The sequence below is a fragment of the Quercus lobata genome, chromosome 5 (assembly GCF_001633185.2).
Source record: "Quercus lobata isolate SW786 chromosome 5, ValleyOak3.0 Primary Assembly, whole genome shotgun sequence".
Lineage (NCBI taxonomy): Eukaryota > Viridiplantae > Streptophyta > Magnoliopsida > Fagales > Fagaceae > Quercus > Quercus lobata.
Genome location: NC_044908.1, coordinates 27,567,974 through 27,585,200, shown reverse-complemented (window position 1 = coordinate 27,585,200; position 17,227 = coordinate 27,567,974). Strand labels below are relative to the sequence as shown.

The 17,227-nt window shown below is 35.4% G+C and overlaps 2 protein-coding genes across 5 annotated transcripts; one reads left to right on the top strand and one right to left on the bottom strand.

Annotated features, from left to right (window-relative positions):
* Positions 1-3,210: 3,210 nt before the first annotated feature.
* Positions 3,211-12,335, top strand: LOC115992379 (protein tesmin/TSO1-like CXC 2). Of its 4 annotated transcripts, XR_004092495.1 has the most exons (13): positions 3,211-3,473; positions 4,342-4,502; positions 4,647-5,139; positions 5,232-5,315; positions 6,775-7,442; positions 7,522-7,596; positions 8,090-8,273; positions 8,358-8,456; positions 8,712-8,778; positions 9,423-10,021; positions 10,135-10,194; positions 10,442-10,506; positions 11,704-12,110. XR_004092495.1 is itself a non-coding variant. In XM_031116563.1 (11 exons), exons 1-10 carry the CDS (start codon positions 3,399-3,401, stop codon positions 10,001-10,003), a joined length of 2,466 nt encoding a protein of 821 aa, XP_030972423.1. In that variant the 5' UTR covers positions 3,211-3,398; the 3' UTR covers positions 10,004-10,021; positions 10,135-10,346. The 4 variants fall into 4 exon arrangements, 2 of the variants coding, with proteins under 2 accessions (XP_030972423.1, XP_030972422.1); XR_004092496.1 differs by lacking the exons at positions 10,442-10,506; positions 11,704-12,110 and adding an exon at positions 12,317-12,335; XM_031116563.1 differs by lacking the exons at positions 10,442-10,506; positions 11,704-12,110 and having other exon boundaries at positions 5,253-5,315; positions 10,135-10,346.
* LOC115992380 (acyl-protein thioesterase 1 homolog 1-like) lies at positions 11,132-15,872 on the bottom strand. Its single transcript, XM_031116565.1, has 9 exons — positions 15,378-15,872; positions 15,025-15,136; positions 13,655-13,691; positions 13,441-13,510; positions 13,197-13,301; positions 12,772-12,922; positions 12,374-12,456; positions 11,553-11,646; positions 11,132-11,459 (listed from the first exon to the last, which is right to left on the bottom strand). Exons 1-9 carry the CDS (start codon positions 15,409-15,411, stop codon positions 11,372-11,374), a joined length of 774 nt encoding a protein of 257 aa, XP_030972425.1. The 5' UTR covers positions 15,412-15,872; the 3' UTR covers positions 11,132-11,371.
* Between the last annotated feature and the right edge of the window lie 1,355 nt (positions 15,873-17,227).

Below are 17,227 nucleotides of genomic sequence, written 5' to 3'. Positions count from 1 at the left end.
TCTCTCTCCCTATCCCTTATGCATGTACCTAATGGTTCCAACTCAGCTTGTTTCTTTTGGGTAGTAAGCCATCCCAGCAGGTCACTTCCCCCAAAGAGCCTGAGTTGGGATCTCAAAATAAATTTTCCCCCCCTCCCCACCACCAAACCATGCCCTCTGAATCTTTGACCCCCGACCTCACCATGCTCTGTATTGGCTGGGTACAGACTGGTGGTGCCTAAGCCTTGCGCGTGCCTTCCTTCCATATGTGTCAAAAATCTGCTTGCTACCCATTCGTCTGTCGTGGTTTGGAGGCTTGCCTGCATAACTTGCCGTTCGTTTTCTTTAACCTTTAATGTGGGTTGCTTTTTGATTTCCCGCTCCTCTTAGGAGCTGGGCCTTATTTGATGATGAACCTTATATTTCTTTGGCCTACTTCTTGATTTCCCTCATTTACTGCCGTATTATTCTGTTATTCCTGCTGTAATGACTCAATCCTGCTAGGCCTCTTTAGACTAGCCGTTTACTCTTTCCCCCAGTGGCTTGGTATGGCCACTGGTTTTTCTTATTTATGAGCTCCTGTGTCCCTTTTGTCTTTCTCTTAGGCATCCTTGGCCCACTTGTTTTCTTTGGGTTTCCTTGGTCCTTTTACTAATTCTACATTCCCATGGGTTTTTACTAACTTCATTGGGATTCCCTGACCCAATTACCTTATTCTCATCCTTGAGATTCATGAGCCTGCCATAAACCCCTTACTTTCTTAGTTTACATTACTTTCGGCCTGCGGCAGCTCTTTCTCACTTTTCTATATCATACACTGTCCATGGGATGTTATTTCTCTCTTTCCAGGCTTCTTTAGGCCCACTTGCCTCTTCGAGGCCCATTTGTTTATTTCATGGGCTTGTGATCCATTATTCCTGCCGCTTGGGCCTAATGGTTTTGCTATCTGCTTGCCAATTCTTTGCTGCCCTTGTTGTTGGGCTTTTCTTCTTTCTACTTGGATTCTCACAAATGACCCTCAACAACTATCAAACATAAATAAGAGATTTGATCTTAATATATTTTCAGTCTGAGGAGGTCCCCCTTTCTATAGATTAATCACGGATGGATACAAGGATAATTTAGATTGCTATAGTGTTTTTCTCTATTTTTCCGATCCTTTTTTTCATGAAGGGTCTCTTACATTATATAGCCCATTTTTGGTCATCTTGGTCTTACACTTGTTGATCATCTGAGTCCCTACTTGAGTGTCTGTCCCATCAGACACCCTCTCTATGAGTTGTGGTGGCCAAGACAGCACTGTTCAGAAGTTTTCCTCCCATAAATGCGGCCAGAACAGTAGATGCAGTGCATTTAATGCGGTGGTAGCAGCTTTCCCTTAGATATTTTTGGATTTCCTTATTTCTAGTATGATCGTAAGGCACATTCCTATCTTGAGAGCTTTTTGGAGGGTCACTTTAATTGTCGGAATACATATTTGAGTTGCATTCATCATATCCGAGGAGGAGTTTGTCCTTGGATCATCCTCCACTCGTCCCCTACTTATGAGACTTTAACTGGGAACTCCTAATAGTTGTTTATTCCTCTTTGGACCTACCAATATCCTCAGACAAAACTTAAGGTCCAATATATGATTTTTGGCTCTTATCCCTACAGTTAAAATAATTAGACAAAATAGACTTTTACTTTTTTTAGAAGGTCATTTAAGCTGGTATTATTAATTAGGACCATTATTGACTTGAAATCCATATATTTATTAACTCTCTTAATTTTACTATATATATTTGTATTCATTCATTGAGAAAATGGTGTACAAGATTCTCATGCTCTCTCAAAACTCAAAGTATGAGATTACAATGGTTTTAATTTTGAATGTGATGGTGTCATAAATAATCCCAAGTCCATAACTCGTCCACGTGTCTCGTCCAACGAAAGAAGCTACAATAGGCGATGAAAATTGCGAGCGTACTGGCGAACCTCGTCCATACATGGACGAGCAATACCTTGTGAGATCTATTTATCATTTATGAACGTCAAGCCTTCCAAGATGATCTCGTTCATCTTCCACTAAAGATGGACGAGATCATCCTGGAGGTGTCGTCCATCCTGATTATGGATGGACGAGTTCATCGGCCCGTCCGACCTAGGTAACTTCCACAGCGGTTATGGAAGTTACTCCCAATTCGCCGGACTCCTCGACATTGGGAACGGTTCGTAAACAGATAAACCGTTCCACACACACACTATATAAGGCTTCTTCGATGAAAGGTAAAGGCATTCAGACACTTTTACTTTTTGAGAGAACATTTCTTCGTTACAGAGAGTTCAAAGTAACTGACTTGATCATCGGAGGATTTTTGGCCGGTCCCCCACCGGTCCCCTCTGATTCTGTGTCCTTTGTGTTACAGGAAATAGCCTAAAGATCAACGTTCGAGTCCTATCAACCCACTGATAAAGAGAGAATCATCAGAATGTATTATAAGTTGATTTTATTATGGGTAATTAGTATCTACTAGTGATTTTTTTTTCTCTTGTACTATAAATTTGTAGATAAATATTGTTTTTGACATGATACCTATAGAAATCGAAAGGAAATTATCTCCATTTTTCCATGGTGTTTGATGCATTCTCCTAGAAATGAAAAGGTAATATTCGATATTGTCACTCTTCCTCATGTACTCACACATTAAGTGAGAATTTGGAGTTTTGATCAAATTTTTTTTCTTTTTCATATTAACTATTGAATACATAATCATATTAGTTATTGCAAATGCATGTTATTTCAAATACACATGAAAGTAGTGTTAAGTATATTATGTCATTCACATCAAAGACGCCTAGGATTCAAATCCTTTATTTCCCATTGTAACTATCGAATTTTATTTAGAATATATTTTTTTTTCAATCACAATTACATAAATGATATTTTTGGTTGTTTTTTTCTTTTTAAATGTTGGGAATGAAAATTTTAATAATTATATTAGATGGAATCATATGAAATGTTTTTGGGATAACAATAAAGAAAAGTTTTCCAAACCCTACTATTTTTCAACAAAAATCCATCAAAGTTGAGCTTTTTAATGTGGGGCAGGACATGGGCCTTAAATATGTGACCCTAAATAAAACGGGCCAGCAAGAAAATGTGGCCCAAAAAAAAGGAGAGGGAAAAAACAGAAAAGAGCGTGGTAATAGGGATTAAGAGATTAGATTAGGCGTTACAATTTACAAAACAAACACAAACCTAGTACGCCACTTTCCCGCTCGCTTTTAAGGTTCAAAACATTATAAACCTATGCCTATGTCCACTGTCCACACTATTTCTTGTCACTTTCACGCGAAAACTAGACGGAAAATTTTTCTCTTTTCATTTTCCATGCGAACAGAACAAAATATAGAAATTTAGATTCCGAACTAAAACTATGAATTCCCCTGAGTCCAATCGGGTCGCCGCCACGTCATCACCCAGTTCTTCCAACAAGTCTCCGCCTGTGCAAGTAAGCCCAATTATTTTGCATATTACAGTGTCATTTTGATTAATTGATTGTGTAATGGGTCAGATCGTTTATGTTGTTTTTTTCTTTGATTTTCTAGTACTGCTTAGTTTTGATGTTTGGTAAGAAAATTGAGGGAAAAGGGAAAAAGCAGGTTTATACTTGATTCATTTCTTTAATTTATTTTATTTTATTTTTTATTTTTTATATATTTTTATATGGGGTTTTGGAAATAGTGAATTTGATGGTTTATTGGCTCTTGGGCTACCCTGTAGAAGAAGAATTTGATTATGGACATGGATGATAATATATTTTAGACATTGAATTGTATATACTTCCATTTGTTTAACATTTTCTTAAGAATCATACTAAGCAATTGTGTGTGTGTGTGTGTGTTTTTTTTTTTTTTTTGGGGGGGGGGGGGTTTGATTACCGTAATTTGTCAAGGGTTGAAATTCACTCTAGCACCAAGACTTGCTTTTTACACATTTATTATTTCTTCATTTTTTTTTCCTGGTGTTAGTTTAGCTTATTGGTTGCCTTGACATAAGTAATTGCATAATTCAGAATTAAGCAAACTAGTAAAGGCTTTGTGCTTTCTTACTATTTTTGCATATTTCATTATTTGGGTACCTAGGAAACGGACTTTGCCAACTGTATCTAGTGCATTTGTCTGGCTCTGCGGAGTTTAGTATCTCATTTTATTGTGATGAATAGGACTCCAAATATGACATTCATAATTTAGTCTTTTGTTGTTTTGGTCCATGTTTTTTCTCAGATTCTTATTAAAGATTAGGGCACTTTATCTGAGTGCTTTATAATTCTATTCTGGAGTTGTGTTCACTTGTATCTTTGTTTGTTTGAACTTTAGGAATCACCATTCTCCAATTTCCTTAGCAATCTCTCCCCTATAAAGTCAGTTAAGGCAGTACGTTATACACAAAGGTTTTTGGAATCTAATTTTCCAACCCCACCGCCCGTGTTTACATCACCTCGCATAGATCTGCAGAGAGAGACTGGTCTTCTGGAAAGGTGTGAGATGCTCTAATTTTATTATACATATAATGCTTTCTGATGATGCACATGTTGGTTATAAGTACTTTCTTAGTTTTTGTTGCTTGTTCAATTATGCTGACATACTAATATCAATTGATGTGACTTTATTTATGTTGACAGAAACAATATAGTTGAAGAAGATTCAAATATTCGTGAACAGTGTAATACCCAGTTGAGTGTTGCACAAATTCCTAGCTTAGAGAAGGAAGTCCAATCATGCAGTCCTTCAGGGAGTGTTGATGAATATCTGGCAGATATTGTGGAGGTGGACTGTACACATTCAGCACATAAACATTTGCAATTAGCTAATCAAGTGTCTCAAATGTTACAGGGTGGTTTCACTGACCCCAAAGAAACCCCAAAAGAAACCATAAGAAAAGTTGACACTGTGGATAGCAGGAGCAGTAGAGAGGCTAGAACTCTGACATCATCCGATCAAGCCAAACAGAATTTACCTTTAACTTCACTTAATTTGGTTGATGATTTAGTTGATTTGAGGAATGATGAAAGTTTTAATGTTTTCCTAAAGATTACATCTGAAGATGTCAATGACATTGTTGATTCTGATGTGAATCTAAACACTGCTTTAGGAGCGCAACAATATGCAGCTCAGGTAGATGTTAGCATTGTTTCTATATATATATATTTCTAATTTTAAAGTTGCAGAATGTTGCTTAACATGATGAAGGGCATGGTACTTGTCAGTCACTTTCTGAATCTTTGCAGATTGACGAGGCGTTTGAAGATTCTGATGACAGTTCAAGAGCATTACCAAAAGAATTTGTGAAGGTATAAATTAACCATGCTATTATTACTTTTTTTTTCATTGTTCAAGTGTCATGCTCTTCTTCCGAAGCATAGGTAGTGTTGCATTTCACACAACTTTACATCATTAATTTATATAGAATGGTCATTACCAGGCGTTGGTTTCACCTAAATGTGGTCATTAATTTACATTCAGCAAATTTTTTTCCCCTTTTAATAAATGAAGTGGCTGCTCCCAAAGATCTTGAAGTTGCACACTTGTGCAGCCTGAGACTTAACCATTACACTGGACAATATACTGAGTTTATGGAAATCAATATCCTTTAAATAACAAACTACAATGGAAAGTACTCTACAGCATGAATAGGTCCGAGTTCTTCCCTTTTGATCTCACATGCATTCTTTGCATTTCTTGCTCTATGCTTCTTCATTTGCTCTTGTATATGCATTTACGAGCCTTGCTGTGATTATGATGTAACAACTACTTGATGCAGGAACACAACCAAGATTATTTTGGAATTTTTTATTTCACATTTCCAATTATCTTATAGGATTGGAATTTCAGATTTTCATTGTTTATTTAGATAGTGATTAGATTATATTTCATGCTTTTTTTTAGATAGGGATAAGTTTTTAGATTAGCTGTTTTTACTTATATAAAAACAAAGGTTTTTAGATTATCTGTTGTTGAGAGTTTAATGAGACATGGCCTTTTGTTGCTGGAAGCTCTATAAAAAGGCTCCAAGTGGGGTATTATTATTATCATTTTATTTTTATGATACTATTATTGAATAAAATTTTCTTTGTGAGAAATTTATTTATCTTCTTGTTGGTGATTCTAAGCAATTTTCAGGCTGCTCTAGGTGGTGAAACCTAGATTGTCCTGTATCACTACTTAAAAAAAAAAAAAAAAAATTGGTCCTTGATAATTTACTTTTGATGAAAATACTACTTTTATCATGGGGCAACTTTTGTAGATGGGAATGGTATCTATTTATATATTAATACTAAATTTTATAACCCAATTAGTTCTAAAAATTTGAACTGTAAAGAATACTTGTCAGGTCTTTTCAATTTGGCTGTAAAATATTGCAAATAAAAATTTTTCTTTAACCTTTGCTTGTTGATATTTTTTTTTTTCACAGAATCAGAATGTTCTTTGTTTGTTACACTTGTTGAAAGTTAGTACAAAATTCTTATCTTTTTGTAGCCCTTCACATGTTGGTATCCTTCATTTGAAAGAGCATGGCTTATAATCTCAGTAGTTGTATATTACAGAGATTTGATGTTGAGACATTACATTGATATGAAAGTTTTGCAGGTGCTACATAATACTTATAATACATCATATCTAAAATGAACATATGTAGTGGTGTCAGGCATTTTTGGCAAAATGTCCTTTATAATATATTCTCCATTAATTTATATTTGTCATTTCTTTTAAGAATTATTACAGTAGAGTAATTTCTGTATTAAAATGTAGGAGGCCAATCATCACCAACGTGGTATACGTAGACATCTTCATTTTGAAGCTGCTTTAGCCTGCAAGAGTGTAGCTACTGGAAATACAACCAATTCAAGGGCTAGCCTAACAAACTTGAAGAGTCTGGGTTTGTCTCATGTTGAAAGTAGGGTAACCTCCAGTGGTGGGGAGGCAGTCAACTATGCTCAGTCCAGGGCTTCCAAGTCCTCTTTTGGCCCCTTTGAAGTGGTGAGATCTACTCAAAATAGCAGGAATCCTGTAATCTTGTCCCCGATTCCATCTGGTATGGGGTTACATCTAAATAGCACTGTCAGATCTGTGTCCTTGGGCACGGATATGTTTGCATGTGAGAACTTAACTAGGTATGGAAGTTCACAAGATAAGGAAGTTCATGAGAGGAGCAATGATTCAGCAGAAGAACCAAATAATACCTCAATTTCAGCTGTAGCTGGGACTATGTATTCTTATACAGATATAGATCAGCAGGAAAGTCAAGCTGGTGTGGCAGCCAGTTCTGACACCTACCCTATCAACAGTCTGAATCCCCCATGTGATTCTCCTTTGGCACGAACTGAGCAGCAGGTTATTCCATGTGAGGGGAGAATATCTACTCCACAAAATGCTGACAGTGTTGAGGAGTTGAACCAAGAGAGCTCCAATAAGAAAAGGCAAGCATGCACTTACTGTCTTTTTTATGCTTTATTTCTTTACTCATTTTGCCAACTTGAGTTTTTGGGATGCATCCAGGAAGAGGCCATCAAACACAAGTGAGAGTCATGGCTGCAAACGTTGCAATTGTAAGAGGTCCAAATGCTTAAAACTGTAAGTAAACGGGAGGCATGTTGAGAAAATCTTAAAATGTAGCTTTTTATGTGGCCTTTGGGGAGCATGTTGAAATCATTTAATGAATCGATCACAAAGTTGTACTATTCATTTAAGTGTTGGATTTAATGTTTATTTTCTTTTTCTAGAGAGCATGTTCTATGGAAATTGAGAGGGAATACAACCCTTCTATTGCTATCCTTAGCTTTTAAGAAGCTTCAGCCTTCTTTTATGTTTTTTGATGTTGGTTAGGAATTTTTTGCTGCCCCTGCAGTTTGACCCAGCCTTCCTTTGGACTCCTAAGCATTAAGTGCATGGGGAGGTACCACTTGGACTAAGGAGTCCAGTTGTAAGAAGCTTCAGCCTTCTAAACCCCCCTTTAATATGATATTTTTGATGACAGCAGATTGTCTGACAGTAACATTTTTTGAAAGACTTTCAAGCCATCTTTGCTGTTGCAGCTTGATTCAGCTGTATTCTTTGTCATTGGCAGTTATTGTGAGTGCTTTGCGGCTGGAGTTTATTGTGTGGATTCTTGCGCATGCGTAAACTGCTTTAACAAGCCTGAATATGAGGACACAGTTCTTGATATACGACAGCAAATCGAATCTCGTAATCCTCTTGCATTTGCTCCAAAGGTTGTTAAGCTTGACACTGACTCTCCAGCAATAATTATGGTAATCACATCTCAAAGTATCTATCTTGTTCTCTAGTGTGATTGAAATATTAAAATGTGTTGTGAGCAAAAGAACACTCTGCAGGAAGCAGGGAACCGGAATACTCCATCATCAGCCAGGCACAAAAGAGGATGCAATTGTAAAAAATCAAAGTGCCTTAAAAAATATTGTGAATGCTACCAGGTATGTTTTACATTGATGGCTTGTAGTTTTTATATCCAATAAAATATAGGAAAATGTAGTTCCTTCCAACCACATTGTCCTGAAACTCTGTTTCAACAGATGTCATATGACATTTCCAAAATTTTTTTTAAACCCTCCTATTGAAAAAAAAAAGCAATGAGTTCAGTCAAGATAATGGAGTTGGAATAGGTAGTCCTTGTGGATTTTTGGTCTTTGCTTTATTCTCATTGGATACACCTTTTGCTCTATTTCAAGGCTAATGTTGGATGCTCTGATGGATGTCGATGTGAGGGTTGTCAAAATTCTTTTGGAACAAGTTCAGGTTAGATTTTTTTCCAGTCTCTATCCTTTAGCTTCTTTTACTAAACTCGTTTATATAGTAGCATGTTATGTCATCAGATATGTAGTATCATTGAACTCATAGTAGTCATGCTTCTTCCCCCTGCAATTTGAATTACATCAGTTTCAAACTTGCACAATTTACAAAATACAGTTTGAACTGGCTGGTGTTTGGCCAGAATTCTTCAGTTTTTACTCTATGACATGGTGCAAATGACGGTAACAGATGAGCGTGACGGTTGATAATCTTAGCAAAATTTGTTGATAGGCTTTGATGAAGGGAACAAAAAATGTATTTGAGCATTCTAATTTTTCATGATAGTAGCAACTAATAAGTTGGTTGACTGAGTTTATAATTGATCTATATTTTTCAGAAATACGTAGTTCTTAAATCTTTCAAATTTCCTACAGTTCATATTGGAGAACTATGATCAATGTACACATTATCAGCTGTTTTATGTCCTTACATTATTAGTAAATTTGGCTGTCTCCGCACAAGTATGCATCCATTTAGTTGTTTGGCATTATTATGAGATGCAACTACATTTGGACATGGATATAGATTTTTATCCTTTTTAATGGTTACCAATAACTAACTCTTCCATAACACTGGAATTGCAAAAATAGAATGCAGGAGAGTTGAAAACCCATCTCATGAGGTGAGTGGAAAGGATGGGAGTATTGAGCAATTCTCACCAACATGGCAAGGACTTGCTGATATACGTAGTCTTGCCCCTTGCTCAGGGGCACTAATGTTTGCTCCATCCAATATAAGGGACTGCTCAAAAGTTTCACAAACCAAATTGCAACGGGGAAGTAGCATTCAGCCACAAGCTGGTTCCCTTCAATGGAATTATTCCCCTGTCATTCTTACACCTCAGTTAGGTGACAGTAAGGGCTCCCATGAGCTCACTTCAGACAGTGCACTCTGTGATATAATAGAGGATGAAGATATGCCTGAGATTCTCAAGGACACTTCTACCCCTCTCAAGGCAGTGAAAGCTAGCTCGCCAAATCAGAAACAGGTGATGCCTCCACATTGTCGATCGGATGGTCAAAGGTCAAGCTCTCCACATGGCATGAGAAGTGTCCGGAAATTCATTTTGCAGACGATGCCTCCTTTCCCTCCTCTTACCCCATACAGTAATTCTAAAGGCCGTGTCAACCAAAAAGAAAATGATCAGAAAAATAATATTGGCAATCATTGATTTGATTGCATGGAGTTGGTAAGTCTGTCAAGAATTTGCTGAGTTGGTAATGCAATTGATTACTGAATATGGGTGCCACCAAAAAAAAAAAAAGCACACTATAATCTGCAAGCTGTCTTCTGTTTTTGCAGGCATTGGCTAGTAAACTGCTTTGAACTTTATGAGTGCAGCTGGAGACAGCCTTTATATTGGTAAGAAATCAGGAAAGAATCATTGCTATGGGAGTGCTAATTCTTGGCCTTTATACTATTTCTGACGCTGTTGTGGTAAGAGGGCAGCTGTAATTATCATCTGTAATCAGATTTGTAGTTTTAAACAATTTTAAATGTTTCTGTTTGTCACTGTTTTGCACCTCTGTTGATATAGCATTGTCCTTTTGGTGTTTTGTGTGGTGGTTACTAGAATTGCTTTTTGAGAAATTTTGTTATTCCTTTTCAGAATCCCACTCTAAGAAGTAGAAAGACTCAATTCTTTATTATAGATGGATGTGGCATATGAATAAGGTAATAGATAGGTCAGTTAACATTAACTTTGAATTGATAAGGTAGTATTTTTAACATTATTAATAACTTTGTTATGATTGAGACACATTTTTTTTATCATTTGAGTAGGCATTTACCATGTCATGCTGTTACCATGAAATAAAGATTATTGCCTGAATTGGGAAGTTCTATCAATAAAATTATGAGGATAATAGACTCATATTTCTTGTGCTATAAGATTTGCAAGAAGGGGTTGGAAATCTCTCTAAATTTTTATGGATTTAGTCCACCCTTTGACTGTATGGCTTTTTTGTTGATTACATCTTTTCCCCATCCCTTGTGTTTTTTTTTGTTTGGTCCCTTGGATCAAAACTAGAAAAAAGGGAAAAATTGAATTTCCTTTGTTAGTTAGCATGGCAAGTGCCTTCCACCAAAAACAATAGGTTGTGGGTTTGAGTTTGAGAATTAGTCTCTGCAAAAAAATCAGGTTAAGGCTACTTACCAATTACTTGTCTTGGATATTGTTAAACTGGGAGTTTTGTGCACTTGGTACAACCTTTTTAATTAGCATGGTTTGAAGATCATGAGAATACCTCACCTAATTTGCTTAGTATGTGCATCAAAAAAAAAAAAAAAAAAAAAGTTGCTGGAATTGGAAAGCACTAGAAACTTAAACAAAAAGAGGAGTACATCCAAAATTTTTATTTAGTATAGAAGATGACATAGTGAATTAGGAAGGTTAATTTAACTATACGATATAACTTGTGCTCCATTTTATGTACCATCTACTTGTACATACGCATTCAAAAGCTGCTCGCCTTTCAAAATTATTTGTTTTGATAATCTCTCCTACTCACTAGCTCCAAGTTCTAGTCCCATCGCACAATCATGGGCGAAAACCCTCAAGCCCTAGTTTTGGGGTAAGCCAATTGCAAATTTCGTCCATCTCTGCGGGTATTGTGTAGTGACCAAGCCTACAAAGTCAAACAAAACATTAATAGATATTTCTTTTCACTTCATCTAGTAAGTAAGAGTTAATTCTCACTTGTGTAAAAAAGGATAGTTACCCATCATAGGATTTGAATGTCAGGTTGCGAAATCCTGCTGAATTTAAGGAGTGGGCTGATTTTTCACCGTGTCTATAATTAACAACGTCATCACCTACAATAAGATAGATAGTCAGAAGGCTTTACTTGACTAGTTAATTTTTGTGTGCAGAACAGATTATGTTGCTTTCAAGAACCCTGGCTGCAAGGGGCAACCTAAGCATGGAATAACAGTCCAAAGAAATAGATTTTCTAAAAATTGTATCTGATAATGTATTAGAACTGTGGAATAAACTACATTCACAAAACATCATCTGAAAAATGAATGACTTACAAGTGTGGGTTCCATATGGAGCTTTAGGATGATTTTGTTTCACACAAAGACAAAGTCTCAAACAAACATTTTTTTTGAACATTATAACATTTTCTTTTTAGTGTAAGTATGTTCAAAAGTAAATCTACTTTGGACTTCTACACAATTTGAGCATTGCATATTAAAATGAACAAAAATATTATGAGTCATTAGAGCCATTGGCGTATGTAGAGTTCGGAAGAATAAAAAAAAGGTCATACACAGTGCACAAAGTTCCCATTTTTGTGGGGTTTGGGAGAGGGAATTGGTAAGAAGAATCAAATTAAAAAATTTATATTAAGTGAATTTTTGTAATTCTTTAGATTCCTTTGTGCTCATGATACATGTAATCTCTTTCAATAAAATTTGTGTTTACTTTTAACAAACTAGTTTTCAATTGTTATAAATAATACTCATACAATAATCCAAACAGTGCAGAAGCAAAGAAGCATAAACTGCAACTTTGGTATATAGAGATCCAGATACGTACTCATTCCATGACAAAGCAAAATTGGTAAGGAAGCAGCACGCCTGCCAGCGTCATGTGAACTTTGTATTTTGTTTCTTAAACTCCTGCATGGTAAAAATCATTAACCATCAAACAGTGGAATGCTTTGAATTATATTAGCTCCATGCCTACTAATATGCATACATGGCAAATATGTTAGGATGATTAGATAAGATCCATCAGGCTAATAAAACATGTAGTTCAGGTGGAAATCATATAGAAACTACTGTGAAACCATGTACATTTGAGGATTTTAGATTATTATATTTTCTTAGAGATCCCCTAAGCCGAAACAATAAGTGGGTATAGTTCTTGTCATTCCCAACTTCAAAAGGACGTGTGTGTTTGTTTGAGAAGGAATGCTCTGTATGAAGCTCTACCTTGCCCCTGGAAGCCATCCACTTAGTCCAATAATTGCCCTTAGGTTGACAGGGTATGGATTACTGTTTCCATATCTTCCTAGAGTATAGCAAGTGGCAGAGTAAAGGGCCATTGCAGCACCCATACTGAAGCCTCCGATACCAACTTTAACTGTCAAATAAATAGTATGATAATGAAATTGTCAATAATTGAATCAGTTAAATAGGATGTTCAATTAAAACAAGTATGCTAAACAAGATATTGTTTTAGAACAAGTCTGCTCAGTTGAGTTATAGAAAAAAGAAAATAAAAATGACACACTCATTTATGGAAATTTATAACAAGAAAAGAAAAATTCATAGAGGTTAAGTAAAATAATAAAAAATTAATAAATGATATATTAAGGTGAGGTAGTATTTTGCAAATTATGTAGCCTTGAAAGTACCATCAGCTGGCTCAGTTGACAGCAAGTTTGCAATATGTGCTGCTGAAGCATCTAAAGCTTCCCAATCATTTGAACCATCTTCTGAGAGCTCTCCTGCATCAAACCCTGATATGAATTGCACAAACAAGTTAGATGATCAAAGCATTAAAAGATATTTGGTTTTATTTATACTTGAGATGGGAGACATTACAAATGATACTCATTTTTCATTTTGAAAGAGAGAAAAAAGGAGATTGTTTCTTACATGCAGTGCAAGGAAAACCCCCAAGTAGTGTCACTGGACGTGTAGGAGCAGTTGGGCAGATCCACTTAATCTGTGTCACATAATTTTATTAGAAACCTAAGATACTTATGAGAAGAATAGTGAATTAAGATAAAGGAGGTATTATATATATGCATGGACAAGAATATGTACAAGCTGAATAAGTTCATAAATAATGAAAGAAGAATATCCTTACATTTGCAAGAGGAAGGGATTCTAAGAGCTGGGAAGAGCTGCAAGAAAATGTAGAGCATGAAGTGAGAAAACTTTTCTTTCTTCAACTTTTTAATTTTAATTTTTTATAATTTATTATTATTATTATTATTATTTTTTTCATTAGGGTAGAAAACATATATTTCATTATGCTAAAGCACATCTGCAAGATGGACTTTATGTGCACGTCAACACAACTGCTTAATATAAATGTATATCGAATTAACATTGAGGACAAAATAACTGATCAAACAGCAACCTTAAAGCAGAAAACTAGGATTATGCTGGTATCATTGTACACAAAGTACTCAACAATGAAAGAGATTAATGTTAAATAGGATTTGATTTTAATCTTCATCACACCATACAATGGGATCTAATCAAGTGCACTTGAAAATCTGCATGACAGAATTTCCATACATACATATGAATATCCTTTGTCAAGGTCATCTCTAGTTGTTTAGGTGGGAGAAGAACCAAATGAAGTATTGGTCTTATTCATGAATTTGGCATATACTCTTTTCCAAATTAAGGCTTCTCAAGTTAAGCTTACATCAAATCAGACAGGTTATGAAAGGGACAAGTAAACAAATTTTAGTAATTCACGGAGAAGAACCAAATGAAGTATTGGTCTTATTCATGAATTTGGCATATACTCTTTTCCAAATTAAGGCTTCTCAAGTTAAGCTTACATCAAATCAGACAGGTTATGAAAGGGACAAGTAAACAAATTTTAGTAATTCACGGTATTGCTGCCCTCTCCCATCAAAATTATTCATGAGAATCTCAAAAGAAAAAAGAAAAGAAAAGAAAAGAAAAGGGAAAGCATCAAAGAATTCTAACATTAGAGAGCATGTCAGGATGTTGACATCCTTGGACTCCTTTTTAGGTGCCTTTGGAACCAAAAAGTCCATCTTTCTAATAAAGAGTATGTCCTTAAATATAAAAGGAAAGAAAAGCATCAACCCTTGATGAAAAGACAGGGAATAAAAATCAAATAAAGACAATTATCAATTTTTTATTTATTTCTAACCTGGCTGTCTCACACTATTAATTCTAAAAAAGTTTATGAAAACAATTAATGATCCAAAGCTAGATTGTATCATAGATGAGTATGCTTAATTAATTTCATGAGGAACTTTCTATTAAAAGTATAATCATTTACATTTCAGTGTTAACTGTTAAACCTCCCTCAAAATTATCAAGCTCCTCTCATAAATAACACATAATAATGTATGAAGGAATGCAGATTTCCTTTGCTTCCAAAAGTAAAAGAGTACTAATATCTACAACAATGCATAAAAAACACAAACAATGAATGTAAAAAAGGAATAGGTGAACTATCAACATCACCTTGAGCCATTGTCACCGAGGCCATGAAGCCAAACTATAGTGGCCTGATGTTTTCCTCTGGGCCTCACTACGTAGGTCCTTCCAAACTCAACTGTTCTAGCAGTTCGACTACCTGAATTTATGTCACCAAAAAGAAATAAGCTTCTATAAGTGGAATGAGAAAATCAGCATTCATTATAAATAATACCATACATTACAGTCAAATAAAACACAAATTAATAAGTATTAAAACTAAATGAGAAGTAGAGGAAACATGTAATTTGAACATAAAAGAGCTCCTGCAACTTATGGTAGTCCACAATACATGTAAGTTGAGATGACAAAAGGCGATGAGAGGTGGAAAAGAAACAAACCAGAGCCAGTGTTGGGGTGTGTATTACGGCTCATCTTTGCTGTTCAATAATCTGCACTACACAGTCTACCTACTGCAATGCTTGAGAAGATGTGGTGCAATGATGAAAACCCAGAATGCTATTGTGTATTTATAGCCAAAAGGGATGGGAATAAAACGTGTAAATATGCATCACAATTAATGTATGTATGTGACTATGAGTAATGTGTAGACCACACCACTCTAGGCCAGCTACACACACCTAAAGCAGCCTAGGAAATGTAAAAGGTTAAGGGAGAGGGCATCCATGAAAAGGAAAGCTAAAAAGACAAGGAAAAAAAAGCAGGAAATCTTTTGCGAGCGGACAGAATCCAATCAGAGGCAGAGCACATTCATCCATTCCTGTGCCACCCAGCTAGGAGAGGAGGGGGGCTCTGGTTTTGCAACATAGAGAATCTATGCTTGTGGCAGTGGCCAGAAAATAAAGCAAAAAAAAAGAAAAAAATCCCAACTACAACTGAACAGAATATTACTGAAAACAAGAGAGAGAATAGTTCAGGTTTTCCAAAAGAAAATATCTTTTTCACAATCATTTGTTTATGCATTTTTTTTTATGATTGATGGATTCCCATTAAACCCGAAGCAAAGTTGCCAGTGCCCAATTTATCTATAAGAGACAAAGACAACATTTAATTCATTTTTATTCATTTGATACTTGATAAACTACAATTTTTCAAAACTTTTTTCTATATTTATTTTTTCATTTAGGGAAGGGTGAATCAAATGTGGGATTTTTTAAGAGATTCAAACTCAAGATCACATACACTAATAAACTACTATTTGTTTCAAAAACTTAAGGTGAATTTAATTATTTACCATTATTTTAACAATACTTATTTATTTTTGGGCTCAATTAAAGACAATAACATGGATTTCTTATTTGGAAGAGACACAAATAATAACCGATTAATTGTGAGCTTTTCCTTTTCTTCCCTCCTATTTTCTTTCCTGTATTGTTGCTTTCACGGTTGCCACTATTTCTTTGGTTGCTCTCAGAGTCAAGCCCCACGATAAAAGTTTTTGTTTGTTTATACTCATGGGGGACACAACACTAGCACATATAGTATAGTCCAAAGCCGGACCTTTTGTTAATGATATTGGTACTGCCAAAATCTCCTTTTCTTTTGTGCTCTCGACGCGGTTCTATGTAGATTTTCAAACCAATTATGAAACCACCCCACAGAAAATATTGACAAGCATCTTTTTCAAACACACTGTTGATGAAAGTTGATTTCCTATATCATGCATCATACTTATAAAGTTTTCCCAATGTCTTGCCATAAGTGTTTCACTTAGTCTGTACTCACCAAAAGTATACAGAAATTTTCAAAATTTTTCTGTATGCCATAATTACACCATTATGTAGAGATCAAACATTGGTGCGACAAGTGCCCTCCCTCCAAGCAATGTGTCGTGAGTTTGAGTCCAGAATCAAGTTCTCAAAAATTGAAAGTAAGGCAGCCTATGAATCGCCTCTTTTGGACCTTGTAGATGTGGGAATCTTGTGTACTGTGTGGGAGAGTGGGAGTATATTATAATTTAGTTTTCCAAACACCTACTCAGAAAAAGAATTAGGAGGGAAAGAAAAAAAAACCTACAACACATCTATTATTTTCTTTCACAACCACATTGTTGAATTATTCAAACATTCTAGTGGGAATATTACATCAAATGCATATGGGCTGTGACCTTGTCTGCATTTGAATTTGAGATACTCTGGTCACTAATATGGAAACTAGATAAAAGTACCATTGATTTAGCCACAAAAAAGAAAAAAAGAAAAAAGAAATAAAGAAAGAAGAAGAATGCCAT